This window comes from Ixodes scapularis, unplaced genomic scaffold (assembly GCF_016920785.2).
Source record: "Ixodes scapularis isolate PalLabHiFi unplaced genomic scaffold, ASM1692078v2 PGA_scaffold9__187_contigs__length_104089568, whole genome shotgun sequence".
In the NCBI taxonomy this organism is placed as follows: Eukaryota; Metazoa; Arthropoda; class Arachnida; order Ixodida; family Ixodidae; genus Ixodes; species Ixodes scapularis.
The window spans coordinates 2,283,623-2,296,628 of NW_024609884.1; the positions used below are offsets into that span (position 1 = coordinate 2,283,623).

Genomic DNA, 13,006 nt, shown 5'->3' on the forward strand with positions numbered 1-13,006 from the left:
AGTATTTCCCTACTATAGTTTAGTGTGGAAAAACCCATCGCTCAGCGCCAACTGGTGCCCCACGCATTCCACATGCAGTTTTTGCAACCACGTTCCAGCTGTGAGAAGTTAAGGAAGTACAAACCGCGGTCGCGTGTTCGTGCTAGTCGCTTCTTCTCGTTCTGGCGAACATGTTGTCGAACCTTGACTCCGGACAATTGTTCGAGCGTCGACGAGCGTCGTGACATGAAAAGCGGTGCATGTACTGTGCGTTTATTGCTCCGAAAAGGGTTTACACACACGAAGCAAAAGGGAGGCGAAGCTCGCAGTAAAACAGAAGACGGGGCTGGCAGACCTGAGCGGGCTGCACGCTTTGCTCCCATTGAAATATATACACAGGTCCCGGGTGGCTTTATGTACATCTACGATGAAGAGGGGCAGTTCGTTCGTCGAACCATGACAGAATGCTGGGAAACCGAGAAGTGGAGCCAAGGGCGTGCCCGCGCAAAGCGGCGAAGGAAGGCTGCCCGAGCAGGAGAAGGGAGTCTCTGGCTCAGGCCTTGAACTGCTGCTGGTAGCGAGGAATGAGCGGGAGGGCGCGCTGCACGTCGCTCTCGTCGTGCAGGTTCACCTTCTCCTGGCCGATCCTGTCGTTCAGGTAGAAGAAGTCCGGCGAGCTCCTGCACGCCACGGCGTCTTCCGGGAAGGCGCAGGTGAGCGAGAACTGGTTGAAGACGGTCTGGTTGCCGCAGAAGAAGCTGTACTGCTGCACCTCGGCGCTACCGTCGTCCTTGGGCACCACGTTGCACACGTGGAAGATCTGGCAGTTGTTGTCCACGTCGGCAAAGTAGCCGATCTTGGCCGGGCACGTAAAGGATGTCTTGATAGACCCCACGATTAGCTCGGCGCCGTCTGGGAGCTCGTAGGCGGCACGCTTCGCCTGCGGGAAGATACAAATTACTGCAGTCTGACACAGCTCGGGGGTTGCCTGCAGGTTCCAAGGTTCGCTCAAAGAGTCCTACTGAGTACTCGAGGAATGGAAGAAACATTCTGATTACTTTGCAGCCAACGCCGCAATACTAATTCCGGTTTCGTTTGGACTAAACGATTGGGGTTGGCTGGGCTCAGCTTTCGAGAGCGCACGTCACGGCATAAGAGGAAGGAGAGCGCGGAGTGATTGGGAGGGCCAAAAACGGTCCCCGCGTTACACACTCTTCCAAGCAATTATTTTCTACCCACTAAAAACAGTTTGCGTGCAGGCCATCGGGGGCAACAAGTCTACCATATTGATATTAACCCAACACTGGGGCATCTAAAAAGAACTGCAGAGGTTTATAAACGAGGAAAGACAACGTCTCAATGTCGTTATCCGTCTTTTTTCTTGCTTTTTGAGTGAAAACATTCAACGTCCCCAGCTTCGACGTGTTCCTCTATAGCAGCCAATCGGCGCCCAATATAGCTTCTCGGCAAGGCCTCCATTGTCGAAGGGATGTAGGAAGGGTCGGTCTGTGCTTTGTCTCGCAAAAAATAAACAAAAAGAGAGGGGGTTCGGCGAACGACCGCGTGGTTATCGTCTGACGCTTCAGAACGTTTTGTCCGTGATCTGCCGCTCCCCCTTAACCTTTGACCGCGACCTGGCTGTATATTGCTTTGGCGCGGAAGGCGCAGGCTCATCGAACGCCTGAAAGTACCAAAATAATGATTTCATCGGACAAAACTTGGACTTTGGAGAAAAGTGACTAACAGCGTTTCAAAAGTCCCGGAGCTAACCAACAAGGAACAGAACTTTTGAAAGCGAGAAAGGGAGAAATGCATTTCGAAGACCGAAAAATCCAGCTCGGGCCAGTACAGAGGGAAATTTGGCTTGTGTAGATTTTTGGACATGTCGCCGACACAAGTTTTGCGACCAAAAGTGGCTGTAGTGGACAACTCGGGAGCTGCGGGGAAAACTCGAACATCTGACTGCGTCGCCCATCGAAAATTGCATCGCTGGCGATCGTCTGCCGGCGCCCGTCTTGAGGAGACGAAATCTCCCAATGGCTTCGAGATTTAAGGGGACGAGCAGAAACAGCTGTCGTCATGGGCATTTGAATGACCTCGCAAAGGCATTGGTTTCACGTGACGAGTGTCGTACCATTGGTTTTCTACAAAGAGATCGATGTCTGTCAACATCTTAGTAGAAGACAAAAAAAAAAACAAGAAAACATAACGCAACAACATAAGCCAAAAAAAGAAAAAATCCGCGTTATCTTGTTCGCGGATCGCCAATGGATGTCCCCATTCTACAGATCGTGCGCTGCCCCGTTTGCATAAACGCACATACGAAATTCTTGTACCAAAATAAAGTCTGGTTCGCACAGCCCCGTTTACTTACGTTACGCTACGTTACGTTACGATACGATACCTTACGTCTGCTTACGGCACAAGTCACCGGGACATATGTGCTTTATATTAAGCGTGGCTACCAGTTCATGGAGATAGCCCGGCACGCGACATGCGAGACCAGGTATGTTTCCGTCACTCATACGAAAAGGCTTATTCACACAGGGGGACTTGTTTACGTTTTCTTACGTTGCGTCATGAATCATCGAGACATACGCGCTTCGCATGCGCGTGCAAAACTATTTCACTTGGTTGCGAACGCTTCGGGCGAAGCACAGACGACTCTGGACGAAAGCAGACATAAGCTCTCCTAGCATAAGGTAACCTACTAAATCGGTCAACCAGCCTTAAAGGGGCACGGAAACGAAATGATTGCTCTTTTATTTCTTTGTTTAGAATTGATTCATGCTGTGCCGGCCGCCCAGAAACACGAGCCTAGACTAGTGTTTCTGGGCTACAGGCACAGATGTCAAGAAAACTAACTTGAAAACGAATAAAATGATTTCGAAATTGCGTCTGGTGGCGGTCTGTGAAGCTCCGCTGTAATACCGTCACGTCATGAGTTCCTAAGGAGCAGCGCCAGTTCGCGGCAGTGTGGCTCGTTCGTGGAGTTGTACGTAGCCCTGAATGTGACTTGGCGGAGAACGCTAACGCGTTTACTACACTCCGTTCACCGACAAGCTGAGACTGTAGCCAGAGCTACAAGCGCGAGCTATATCCTGCGCTCCTGGCTTTGAGACATGCATTTCTAGCGCGAGCGCTCGTTCTGCGGAAGAACGCTTCAAAGCAGCGACCTCGAGTTCTCGTGGTCGTGGCATTGGCTGCAGTCTCAGCTTACGGGTGCACGAAGTATACGGTGTATATATTAAAGCTTCCACGGTGCTTCCGGAATCTGCATTCCACGCAATCAAGATCGCCGTTCTTTGCAGACGTTAAGCGGGAGCTTGATCTGAGAATGCGGGGATCTCTGCCAGGCCAACCATAACCCCCCCCCCCCCCACCTTCCCCCGGATGCGCTGTGAATTGCGCGCTCAAATATGGCACTAAGTGAGTGCCTTGTATACATAGCTTGCAACTGTCGCCATTGCTGGGTACTGACGGTAATTTCTACTTACTTGTTCCCTCGAGCCACTACTTGTGCGGTGCGAAACTAACACGCTGAAGCAAACGCTCGTGGCACATAAAATGCCGGCATGGCCGCAAATGATGTTACGGACAAGCGTACAGTCCTCAGACATTAGCACTAGGCGAAATCGTTAAAGCCCCTCTATCCGGGGAAAAGTGGCGCCATTTATTGTTGTGCAAATGCTCGAGAGTCGAGACACGTGCCGCGCGCCACTTCTGGGAAGAACATGGCGTCTGAAATCTATAGCTCAGTGCTGCGCTGTGCCGCCATGATCTTCCCAAGTGCTGCACGTTGCCCGTGCCTCGTGCATCGAAGTACCTTGCGCTACTTTTAAAACGTTAAGGGGCTTTAGAAACTGTAACGCGTTGACGCCACCAAGCGGCACGGCTCGCAACTACAGTACCCGATTGACCGCGCGAGAACTATTGACGTCACGAGCGCGATACGCATAGCGCTTCTCGCTGGCCGACTTTGAAGCGAGGGGTAGCGAGCTGCGCGCTCACGTCATTTCGTTTCCGTACCCCTTTAACTCACTCGGACATGATCCATGGCGGCGAGCCGGGCTGTAAAACTCGAGAGCGCACAACGAGAGAGCTCCGACGGGAGAGTGCGCGCCATGAGAGCGCATGTGCGCGCTGTGAAAAGTTTGTCACACTGATTATACATCATACAAAAAACAGTCTGCGAACCCGAGTCACCCCAATATCCGTGCTTTGAAGGACGCGTGCCAAGCTTTCTCCTTGAACTCATTCCCATGCGGCATTCGGAGAACTGATGTTGCGGTGATTCGCGTTCGAATCTGCATGCAGACTGTCTTCTGTGTGACGTATAAGCAGCGTGACTCCGGCTTAAGGGGTCACTACTCGATCAAACTCAACCAGCGTTCGAGGGGTCGTGCTCTGCCGGCATCGCGGAAGGGACAGTTCTGTGCATGTTTTGAAACGCAATAACATTTCTTTCGGCCTCCCTTTCAGGACTGGAAATTCGACAAAAAAGCGTGCATCGATTGACTCTGAGTGTGTGTGTACACAGCAAATGAGGGGGTAGAAGGGGACATGGTCTGGTCGTTCTTTGAGAGTAGAAAGGCAATTGGTGAATTGGAATTTTAATAGAGCTTAATTGAAATGGAGGATACGCGGTAAGCACGGAAAGTATACGAGCAGTTAGGTATAAAAAGGTTTAAACACAAAAAGAACGAACAGAACCCGAAAGCTGACATTTAAATGCCTACTCACTAGTGATGGAACGGAGCAGACTACTTCAGTCAAAAAAAAAAAAAAAGATTTAAAAAGCAACATAAAACATGTGAAAAGGAAGAATGCAAGATAAAGTAAGCGCTGTACATGTCACAAAAAACAGGACATTACAAAAAGACTGGAGTTCGATCAATCACGGGAAAGCACTTTACTGACTGAGGCGAGAACGGAAGTGTAAAATTGTCGGCTCAGAAAGTTATGGTTTGAAAATCCGTGAGCACGTGCACAAACGAGCGCGGGCACTCTATCAACCAAGAAAGCGGCTCAGCTGCAATGACCTAAATTGGGCCACCCTAAGGTCCCTTTTGTGCCTATTGCGGCTTATCTTTTCGCCCTCAATGTTGTTCAGAGCCTCATCTCCTCTCCCCTTCCTAACGCTCGCATTGTTTCATCGTAGAAACTCTCGAACCCCGTTTTCTGCCAGGGGGCGTCACTTATTTCTAAAATGGTGAATTGCAGCTGTGGGGAGGATCGAAAATCTACAATAGCATCTTTAGCAATTATTAGAAAATGCAGCTTTCCCAAATAGATGTTTTAAAACGCTGCTTAATTCGCTTTGGGGCTAGCTGTATGTGAATTACTGAATTGGTTCAATTTTCGACGTTTATATATCATGTGTGGACGGAACGAGAACTGGCAGAGCGACGGTAGATTTGTGTACTTCTAGTTATAACTTTGAGTAAAGTGAAAGAGTCTACACAAACTAATCTTTGCGATAGGTTACGTAAACTTAAATCTGTTCACCCCCTAAAGGGCAACTTCGGTCAAAAATCAAATCAAATTAAATGACTGGTATCGCTTCAGTGGCACGAAGTATGATGACAGCCAAAAATAGTGGGTTAAAATGAAACCGCCTACTCCGCTAAAACCGATATTAAAGACGCGACCAGCTGCTCTTAAGCTGGCAGCCAGCGGGGTAGCTCTTATTCTAGCAACACTGGGTTACGACGTACCCTCTGTGCTTTGCTTCTTTTCTATGCCATTCCTTCGTTGTGTAAAGTAGTGGTTAAAGCTGCTTCGCGCGTTTTCTTATTCTAATTTTTTTAGCGGTTTCGGTGAGTCTCCAGTGTATTTCTTTTTTTGTATATTAGTGCTCCTGTGCGTAAACTATGCAATCAGGTTGGGCTGTTTTGCGCTACCGAAAAAAAAAAAAAAAGTCAAATGCTACTTATGGTCCCAGAAAGTAGCGCCTCCTAAGTGTAGAATGAAGGCTCTCCACCAGGTGACATGCAAGAACGTCCACTGTAGGTTTTTAAATTAACCTTGCTTTATAGCTAATTAGCCACCGCGCAAACTCTTGAGCATCGTTACACGAGTCCGGGAGGACACCCACCTACAAAACCTTTGCAGCGCGGCTTAGATGAATGATGCTCCATTACTTTAACTTCCTCCTTCGATGTATAGCATCTGTTTTCATTTCCTCGAGCAAAACCAAGAAAATATAGAATGGACGTTTGGGCGAGTTGGTAGGAGTCATTAGTGAAAAAGAGCGCGACTAGGACAAGGACAAAGAAGATATATAGACAGGACCAGAGCCGTTTATACTGAGAGAGCTTGGCCTCCTTAAGAAGATTTTGACAGTCTGGCAACCACTGCAGCATAGTCTGACAACTGGGGGATGACTACTTTCATTCGCCACTTTGGGGCCCTGACTTATAAGAATTATATGTGATTTCTCAGGAATAAAAGAGGTAAAGAAGAAACGCGACCTTGCGTTGTCGCGAAATCCGCTGGTTCTAGCGAGCAACAAGCTTCACACATTGTCCAGACCCTCTTAGTGTAAACGGCTCTGGACAGTACAAGTGCTTGTACTCTATATCTATTTTCTTTGTTCTCGTTCCAGTCGCGCTGTTTTTCACTATAGTCGGTTGCAAGCTAAGAAAAAACCGGAAATTCCTCTCAGAGGAAAATGTAATCCTACGCCGAGAAACGCCAGCCAATTGTTTTCATGACGTCACGATTCTGTGGACCAATCGCGATCCTTTTGAAAAAAAAAAGCTCGACATGGCTGCTGGCCTTAGCAACGCGATGCTATAGTTTCTCGTGATAATTATTCTGCTTTTTTGCACCGTGTTTTACGTGCCCGAGGTTACGCCACGAAATCTTGATGGTATCGGCTTGCGTTGGCAGCAGTTTTTGCGCGACAACGTGAGAATCTAGCGACGCTATCGCCAACGAAAATTTCGAAGCGGGCGCGAGGCTTAGCACTGCTGAGAGGTATGTTAGACGGTATGTTAGAAAGTATCTTGGACAGAAAATGAATTGTGAAGACGGTACATTGGACATGACTTTCTTTCTTTCTTTACTAAACAGCTATTTCGTTGACAAAAACGTATTCTAACTTATTTAAATGTCCTGAATGAATTAAATAAATATTGTAGTAGTTTAAGACAGGTTTCCTGGAGGAAGAAAAAGCAACGTTGCTAGCGAACTACTTTCTCGACGGCGGAGGCACTTCAGATGGGCGCAATGCGCTTGTGGGTGGAGCTAAAAGATTGTTCTCAGGTTGCATCCGACTATAGAAAAATATAGCAACGCAGCCAAGCTGCGCGCCTTGCGGAGTCTCCCAGTGGCCATCACTGAACGCGCTCTTTAAGTACGCGCGGAATTTGGTTCTTAGCCACGAGCGTTATGAATACCAACTGATATTTCGTACAAACGCTGTACTATATCAACAACGCAAAGGAAAGGAGCAGCTTCCCTTACTTCTTAAAATGTATAGCTTGGCTAGGTAAGCTGCATGTCATTACGCAGAACCGAAGTGACGTCGTCGTCGCCGAGCTGATCAGCTGCGCCACCTTGCCTAGAAATATTTACGTCCCTCCACTTGGATTTCATTATAAATTAGGTACCTCATTAAATTATCTACCCCATCATTATATTGCGTATTATAGCGATACCTTCTCTGCCTATCTTCTTACCTAGTGTTGTGATCGTTCGTTCCTACGTTCGTCATTCCTCGCCAGCAAAAGCCAGTATTCCCGCCAAATCTGTTGCCCGTTTAGAAAGTGCAGGACGAAGCCCCGTGCACTTGACAACATGTTCTAGCGTCTCGATATCCACATATATCTGTACCTAATAAAATTTAACCCTATATGTCTTTATCCTTAAGAGTTAGGGTCTCGCGTCAAAGAGTACTTAGCTTCACCGTGAATGATCAAACACCTGTTCCTTTTTCGTTCTTTTTTTCCCCTGGTTTTTTTCTGGCCTGGACATTCCTATAGCAGATTTTTCTCCCATCTTCGCTTTCACGTTTTCCTTTCTGTTGTAGGTATTTACATGCCAACTTTCGGTTCGGTTCGTTCAATTTGCGTTTCAACGTTTTTATGTATCCGTGCCTACCTCGTATCCTCAATTTAGTTTTGTTCATTAAGGATCCCAAAAAACGCCGATGTACCCCGTCATCTGGTGTGTTCCCATACTGTGCCAATCTGCCCACGCTTGTTTGTCGAATGTCTTGATTGAACTTCCAACCTCATGCTCCATTGCGAAAAGATTATACCCCGACAACTTTATGCCTAATATAATTCCACTGCCTTGAGTTTTAAAATACCTTAAATTACTTTCCCTTTCCTACTTATGTTTCCTTCGTGTTCCTCTAGATGTGTCCTTCATTTATTGAGCCATACCTTCAGATATCAGCACGTTTCTGCATATTACAATTTCTTGTATTTTCAGGGGTTTCCTCTTTTCACCGTTAAACACCATTAATCCTTGTCACTTTTAAAACTCATGCTCAAGATCTCCCATTCCTCTCCGCATATCCAAGTTAGTTCATGCAATGTATTTTGGACGTTCGCCATGAGAACTATATACAAAAACCCGCTTCGAAAGTTGGGCCCTTTGTTGTCTGATCTCTGCACAATAACGGACACAAGTACCAACTCTTCGAGTTCGATAGCGCCTTGGCTGAGGAGCCCTCTTGCTCGTACCGCGGTGTCTGATGGCGAACAAGAATATACTCTACTTAATAACTGCCCTTTCACAAGCCTCCCCGTTGGCGTAGTGTTTGGGCGTCGTGTTCACCATCTTAGGTTCCTGGATTCGATTCCCCTTGGAGGACTTCCGGCGTTTTGTTCTGTCTTGTCAATTATCCATCTACCACTTTCTCGCGCATGCGTATTCGCTTCGTGATATAGAGCAGAATTTTACCCGTGGAAGGTGGGCTGCCAAAACAAATGCGCATTAAAAATTCTCTCTTTCAAACGGCTGCTGAGCTCGAACGCCAAGTGATGTCCCTTCGCACGAGGGGTTGCTGTCGGTTTCGACGTGCCATCGTGCGAGGAACATGCACCGTGTGATGCAGACTCTGGGGACGGTTGTAGCGCACTAGTCCAACTGTCCTTCCACAGAGTCTCGAAAAAGAGGGACACTCGTTTGGACATGGTACCCTGCTAAGCGCAGTTCTACGCGACTAATGCTCAGGGGGCTGCCACTGTGCTACGCACGGCCGAGTCTAGCGGAGCGAGAGTGGGTACGGCAGAAGACACTCACCCTCGGCAGGGCCAAGGCGGCGGCGATACAGCCGACAACTGCGCAAAAAAGGAGCGAGGTGAGAGCTCAGTCCAGCACACCGGGGCGCGCTTTCACTCACCGACAATGATGGCGTACTTCATGGTCCCTCCTCTGCTCTCAGCTCCTGCGGGCACAAAGAAAGAGGACGCCTGTAGCACTCAACCGCAATGGGTCGGCGTGAGAGTCGCGGGGGCTCCGCGAGCTTCTCGTGCGCCTGGAAAGCGGCTCGAGACGCCCCGAGTGCCTCCCATCTTAGGCTGCTGCTCAGCGCCACAGTCGAACCGCCACGATCAATCCTCGCGAGTCGAGTATCGGCCCGAAGTGCGCGGCAGCTTCCAAAAGCGATCGACGGCACACCCAAGGCATCGAGCCAAACGCGCGTCGCGTGCGTGAACGGTATCCTCCGGGATATGCGTCGCGGGGATCGAATGCTTCGCTGGACAGTCCGAAAACGGTCGCTGCCTCGGAATCGCCGAGGCATCGCAATGAAAGCAACTGCCAGACTGTTTTCGACGGGGTACTCATCCGCGTGCCGGTGTGCTTGGGGACTCCTTTCGCGGATGACCACTCCCGCGTCGGTAGTGTAGCCGCGAATCGGGCCCCGAGGGAAGGATGCATTTCCAGTCAAAGCTCTGCTTGAGGTCCGAAGAAGAGCGTTGGCTGGACGTTTGGCGGTTACTAGCAAATTTTCAATGGCCCCTCGAAGATTCGGCTGTTCCATCTAAGCACAGATGGCAATTTGAGCCCGTTTCCCACCCGCGGGTCACGAATCGACTCTGCGTGAAGCGGTCCGGCTCGAGGTCTGGAGCGGCAGCCTCCAAAGGAAGCTCCGAGCCCAGGGTCCGAACACGAGCGAGAACCCCTATGCCCCCCGGTCCCGGGCTGCGGAGCCCGCGCACTGAGCGAGCAACTCACCACGCCGTGTGAGTTCGAGAAAAAGCTTCGGTGAGGCTGCACTCCAGCAGCGGCCCTTTTTATACCCGCCGGCCGAGCAAAAATGTCGTCAGTCTCGTTTGCGTTAGCCTTCCGACGGACGGCCCCCTCGGCCAGCGCCGAGGAGCGTGCCGCATCGGGAATGACGCAATCTTCGGACGCGGGGACCCGGCGACCCCCGCCTCCGGTACACCTCCGGTACACCTCCGAAAGGGCCCCGCCACCGCCCAGGCTCTGGTCCGGCCCCGCGGGCGACGCCGCACGTCCTTCCCAGAAACGGCGAAAGTGCGCGGAGCACCAGTCGCCTCGGGCGGGATGCTGGGGACATGGGAGAGTGCGCGGCGTGCTCCCGGCATTTCTGGAACTGCCGCTCGCGCGCCAAGTGTTCAGCTCGAATCATTGGGAAATTTTATTTCGGAGAAAACCCGGTGTAGCTACTTTGAAGACCTCGGTTTAGTGTGGCGCTTCTCCTTTGTTCCGTCTCCAAACGGATTAAATGTACCGAAATGGCACCTCCCTTACCAGACATGTACGTCAAGCCAGGCACGTAGCCACGGGGGGGGGGGGGGGGGGGGGGGGGGGGGGGGGGCATGGGGCCCGGCCTTCCCCCCCCCCCCTGAAATCTTCCATTTAGCCCTGGGACCTCCTCTCCCCCTTCCCCTCATAAAGCATTTTGTCATGGGCGCCCCCCCCCCCTCCCCCCGAAACAAAATCCTGGCTACGTGCCTGCGTCACGCGTTACTCATACTGTGGTTATTTCATTTCGGTAACGAGTAACTTATTTAGTTGTTTTCTTTTTAGGAAAGGAAGGAATAACATACTTAGTCACTTTTGAAGTCAAGTAACGAGTAACGGTTTTTGTTACCTTTGAGAAGTAACGTGTACAACACCGTTTAAAGAACCTCGTTTTAATTCTAACCTGAGTATGCGTCTATTGCGACAAAAGCAGATGGGCAACCTAAAAAACAACTAAACAGTATGGCAGTATAGTTTATCCCTGAACAATCAGTCCAATTCTACAGCTGCGTCATTCCATGCCAAAGTAGGCGCGGCATTTTTTTTTTTTTTTTATGGCTCGGATACTATGTACGGAAAAATTATTTCGTATAAAGAAGCCTCTGAACTTCTAAAAATTATTTTTTGTGTGACAAAATAAATTGTATTTTTGCTGACATCATGTTTTACATTTCGGGAATTTGCATGAAACCTATGTAGTTAAGAAAAACATTTAAAAAAAACGGTTGCTTACCACAGAAATTTAGGTGGGCGCCTAATTACAGAATAATATGCCCCATCTTACATTAAACTACACAGATTGAAAGACGCTATTTTGAGTCCAGATAGGAGCTCCAATAAGAAGAGACTTTAATATATTTCTTCGTTTTTTTAGTCAGCTTGGATGTGGGTGTTACCTACAATTCTTTCTTCCGTTATCTTTTTAAGAATAATAATTGAATTGCTCTTAGTAAATTTTCTGTCTCGTCTTGTTGAGTTTTAATGAAATCACAAAATCTCCAGTTTATGCTGAAACAGTCACATTGAGAGCCATCAAAAGCAATGTGTCACATTGAGAGCCATCAAAACCAAAACTTTCGAAATTGCCAAACGTTAAATTCACCTGATATGTTAAACGTTGAAAAATTAGAAAAAGTACGCTTTGTTCTTCCTGAGAAATGATTTTTCAAAGATGAGCTTCTCCGACCATTCCTCTAGGCGCCCGCCTCATAGGCGACGCACGCCGGTGTTCGCCGGCGATGCGTCAACGGTGTGAGACGCCGCAGCAAGGTCTCCAATGCTTTCCTTAAAACACGTTTTATTCAGTTGGCGTGGACGTTATCCTGACTTCCACGCATCCGTATCCTCTTTGCGTTACGTAATGATACTGGCGTCTTAACTTTACTTCTGCCCAGGCGACTGCCGACGAACCCAGGCCCGCATCGTCTGCTTTCCGAGTTCGAGAATGCGTACTGCGCGTCGACATCCGTCTGTCGTATGCTCAGACATAAAAACAGTTCAGACCAGATAGCTCTTCCTCGATGCAAAATGATAACAGTGACGTCGCTTCTCCATTGAACTTAACTATATTTTGATAGAACTAAGATGTATCGAAGTTCGTTGTCACATCCACCAAGGACGCGCTGCCGAGATAGGGGCGACGTCATAAAAACGACTACGTCACTCTTCTAAGAGTCATTGTGAGCAGGGCTTGTGGCAATCTTTTAACGGGAAATTTTAAAATCGGGAGTAAAAATGCGAAACCTGGTCGATAAGTAGCATCTAACGCACTATTACCCATTCGCAGCGGCTCCTAGCCTAGGAAAAAAAAAAAGGAGGACGGGCCGAGTACGAGGATGGAACGAGTTGGTGTTTCGTCCAGCTGTCCATGCGTTTTCCATTAAGACACAACGATTGGCGCAGTCGACCAAGCCTCAACTCAAGCATGAAGGTCGATACACCATCGCCGTTTCTACGGACGCCTAAGAAAAAAAGGAGTAAAAAGGTTTTAACGGCGCGTCTTCTTCCCTTCTACTGACGCTCCCCCAAGCGGACACGAGAAGGCAGGAACGAGACGTTTTTTTCTCCTTCTTTAGGCAAACGGGAGAAAGGTTCCGCCCTCCAGCCTCAACTTCTTTCGGTTTCGTTTTTCGAGCACGTCGCGCGCAATGTTTAAGAAATGTTGTTGAGTTGATTGAGCCTCAGCGGCAGCGAATTGGCCGCCTGTAATTCCGTCTCCCAGTTCAACCGTGCAGAACATTTCGGGTGCATTGACGTTTTTACCACTAATTTTATTAAACGTTCGAACTTTTAACCAGAA

At 48.9% G+C, this 13,006-nt stretch overlaps 1 protein-coding gene across 1 annotated transcript; it reads right to left on the reverse strand.

The window, feature by feature from the left end:
- Nucleotides 1-236: 236 nt before the first annotated feature.
- Nucleotides 237-10,202, reverse strand: LOC8051791 (U-scoloptoxin(01)-Cw1a). The gene is made up of 4 exons (XM_002434531.5): nucleotides 10,174-10,202; nucleotides 9,338-9,382; nucleotides 9,238-9,275; nucleotides 237-919 (listed from the first exon to the last, which is right to left on the reverse strand). The coding sequence occupies exons 2-4, from the start codon at nucleotides 9,357-9,359 to the stop codon at nucleotides 533-535; spliced, it is 447 nt and encodes a 148-aa protein (XP_002434576.1). The 5' UTR covers nucleotides 9,360-9,382; nucleotides 10,174-10,202; the 3' UTR covers nucleotides 237-532.
- Between the last annotated feature and the right edge of the window lie 2,804 nt (nucleotides 10,203-13,006).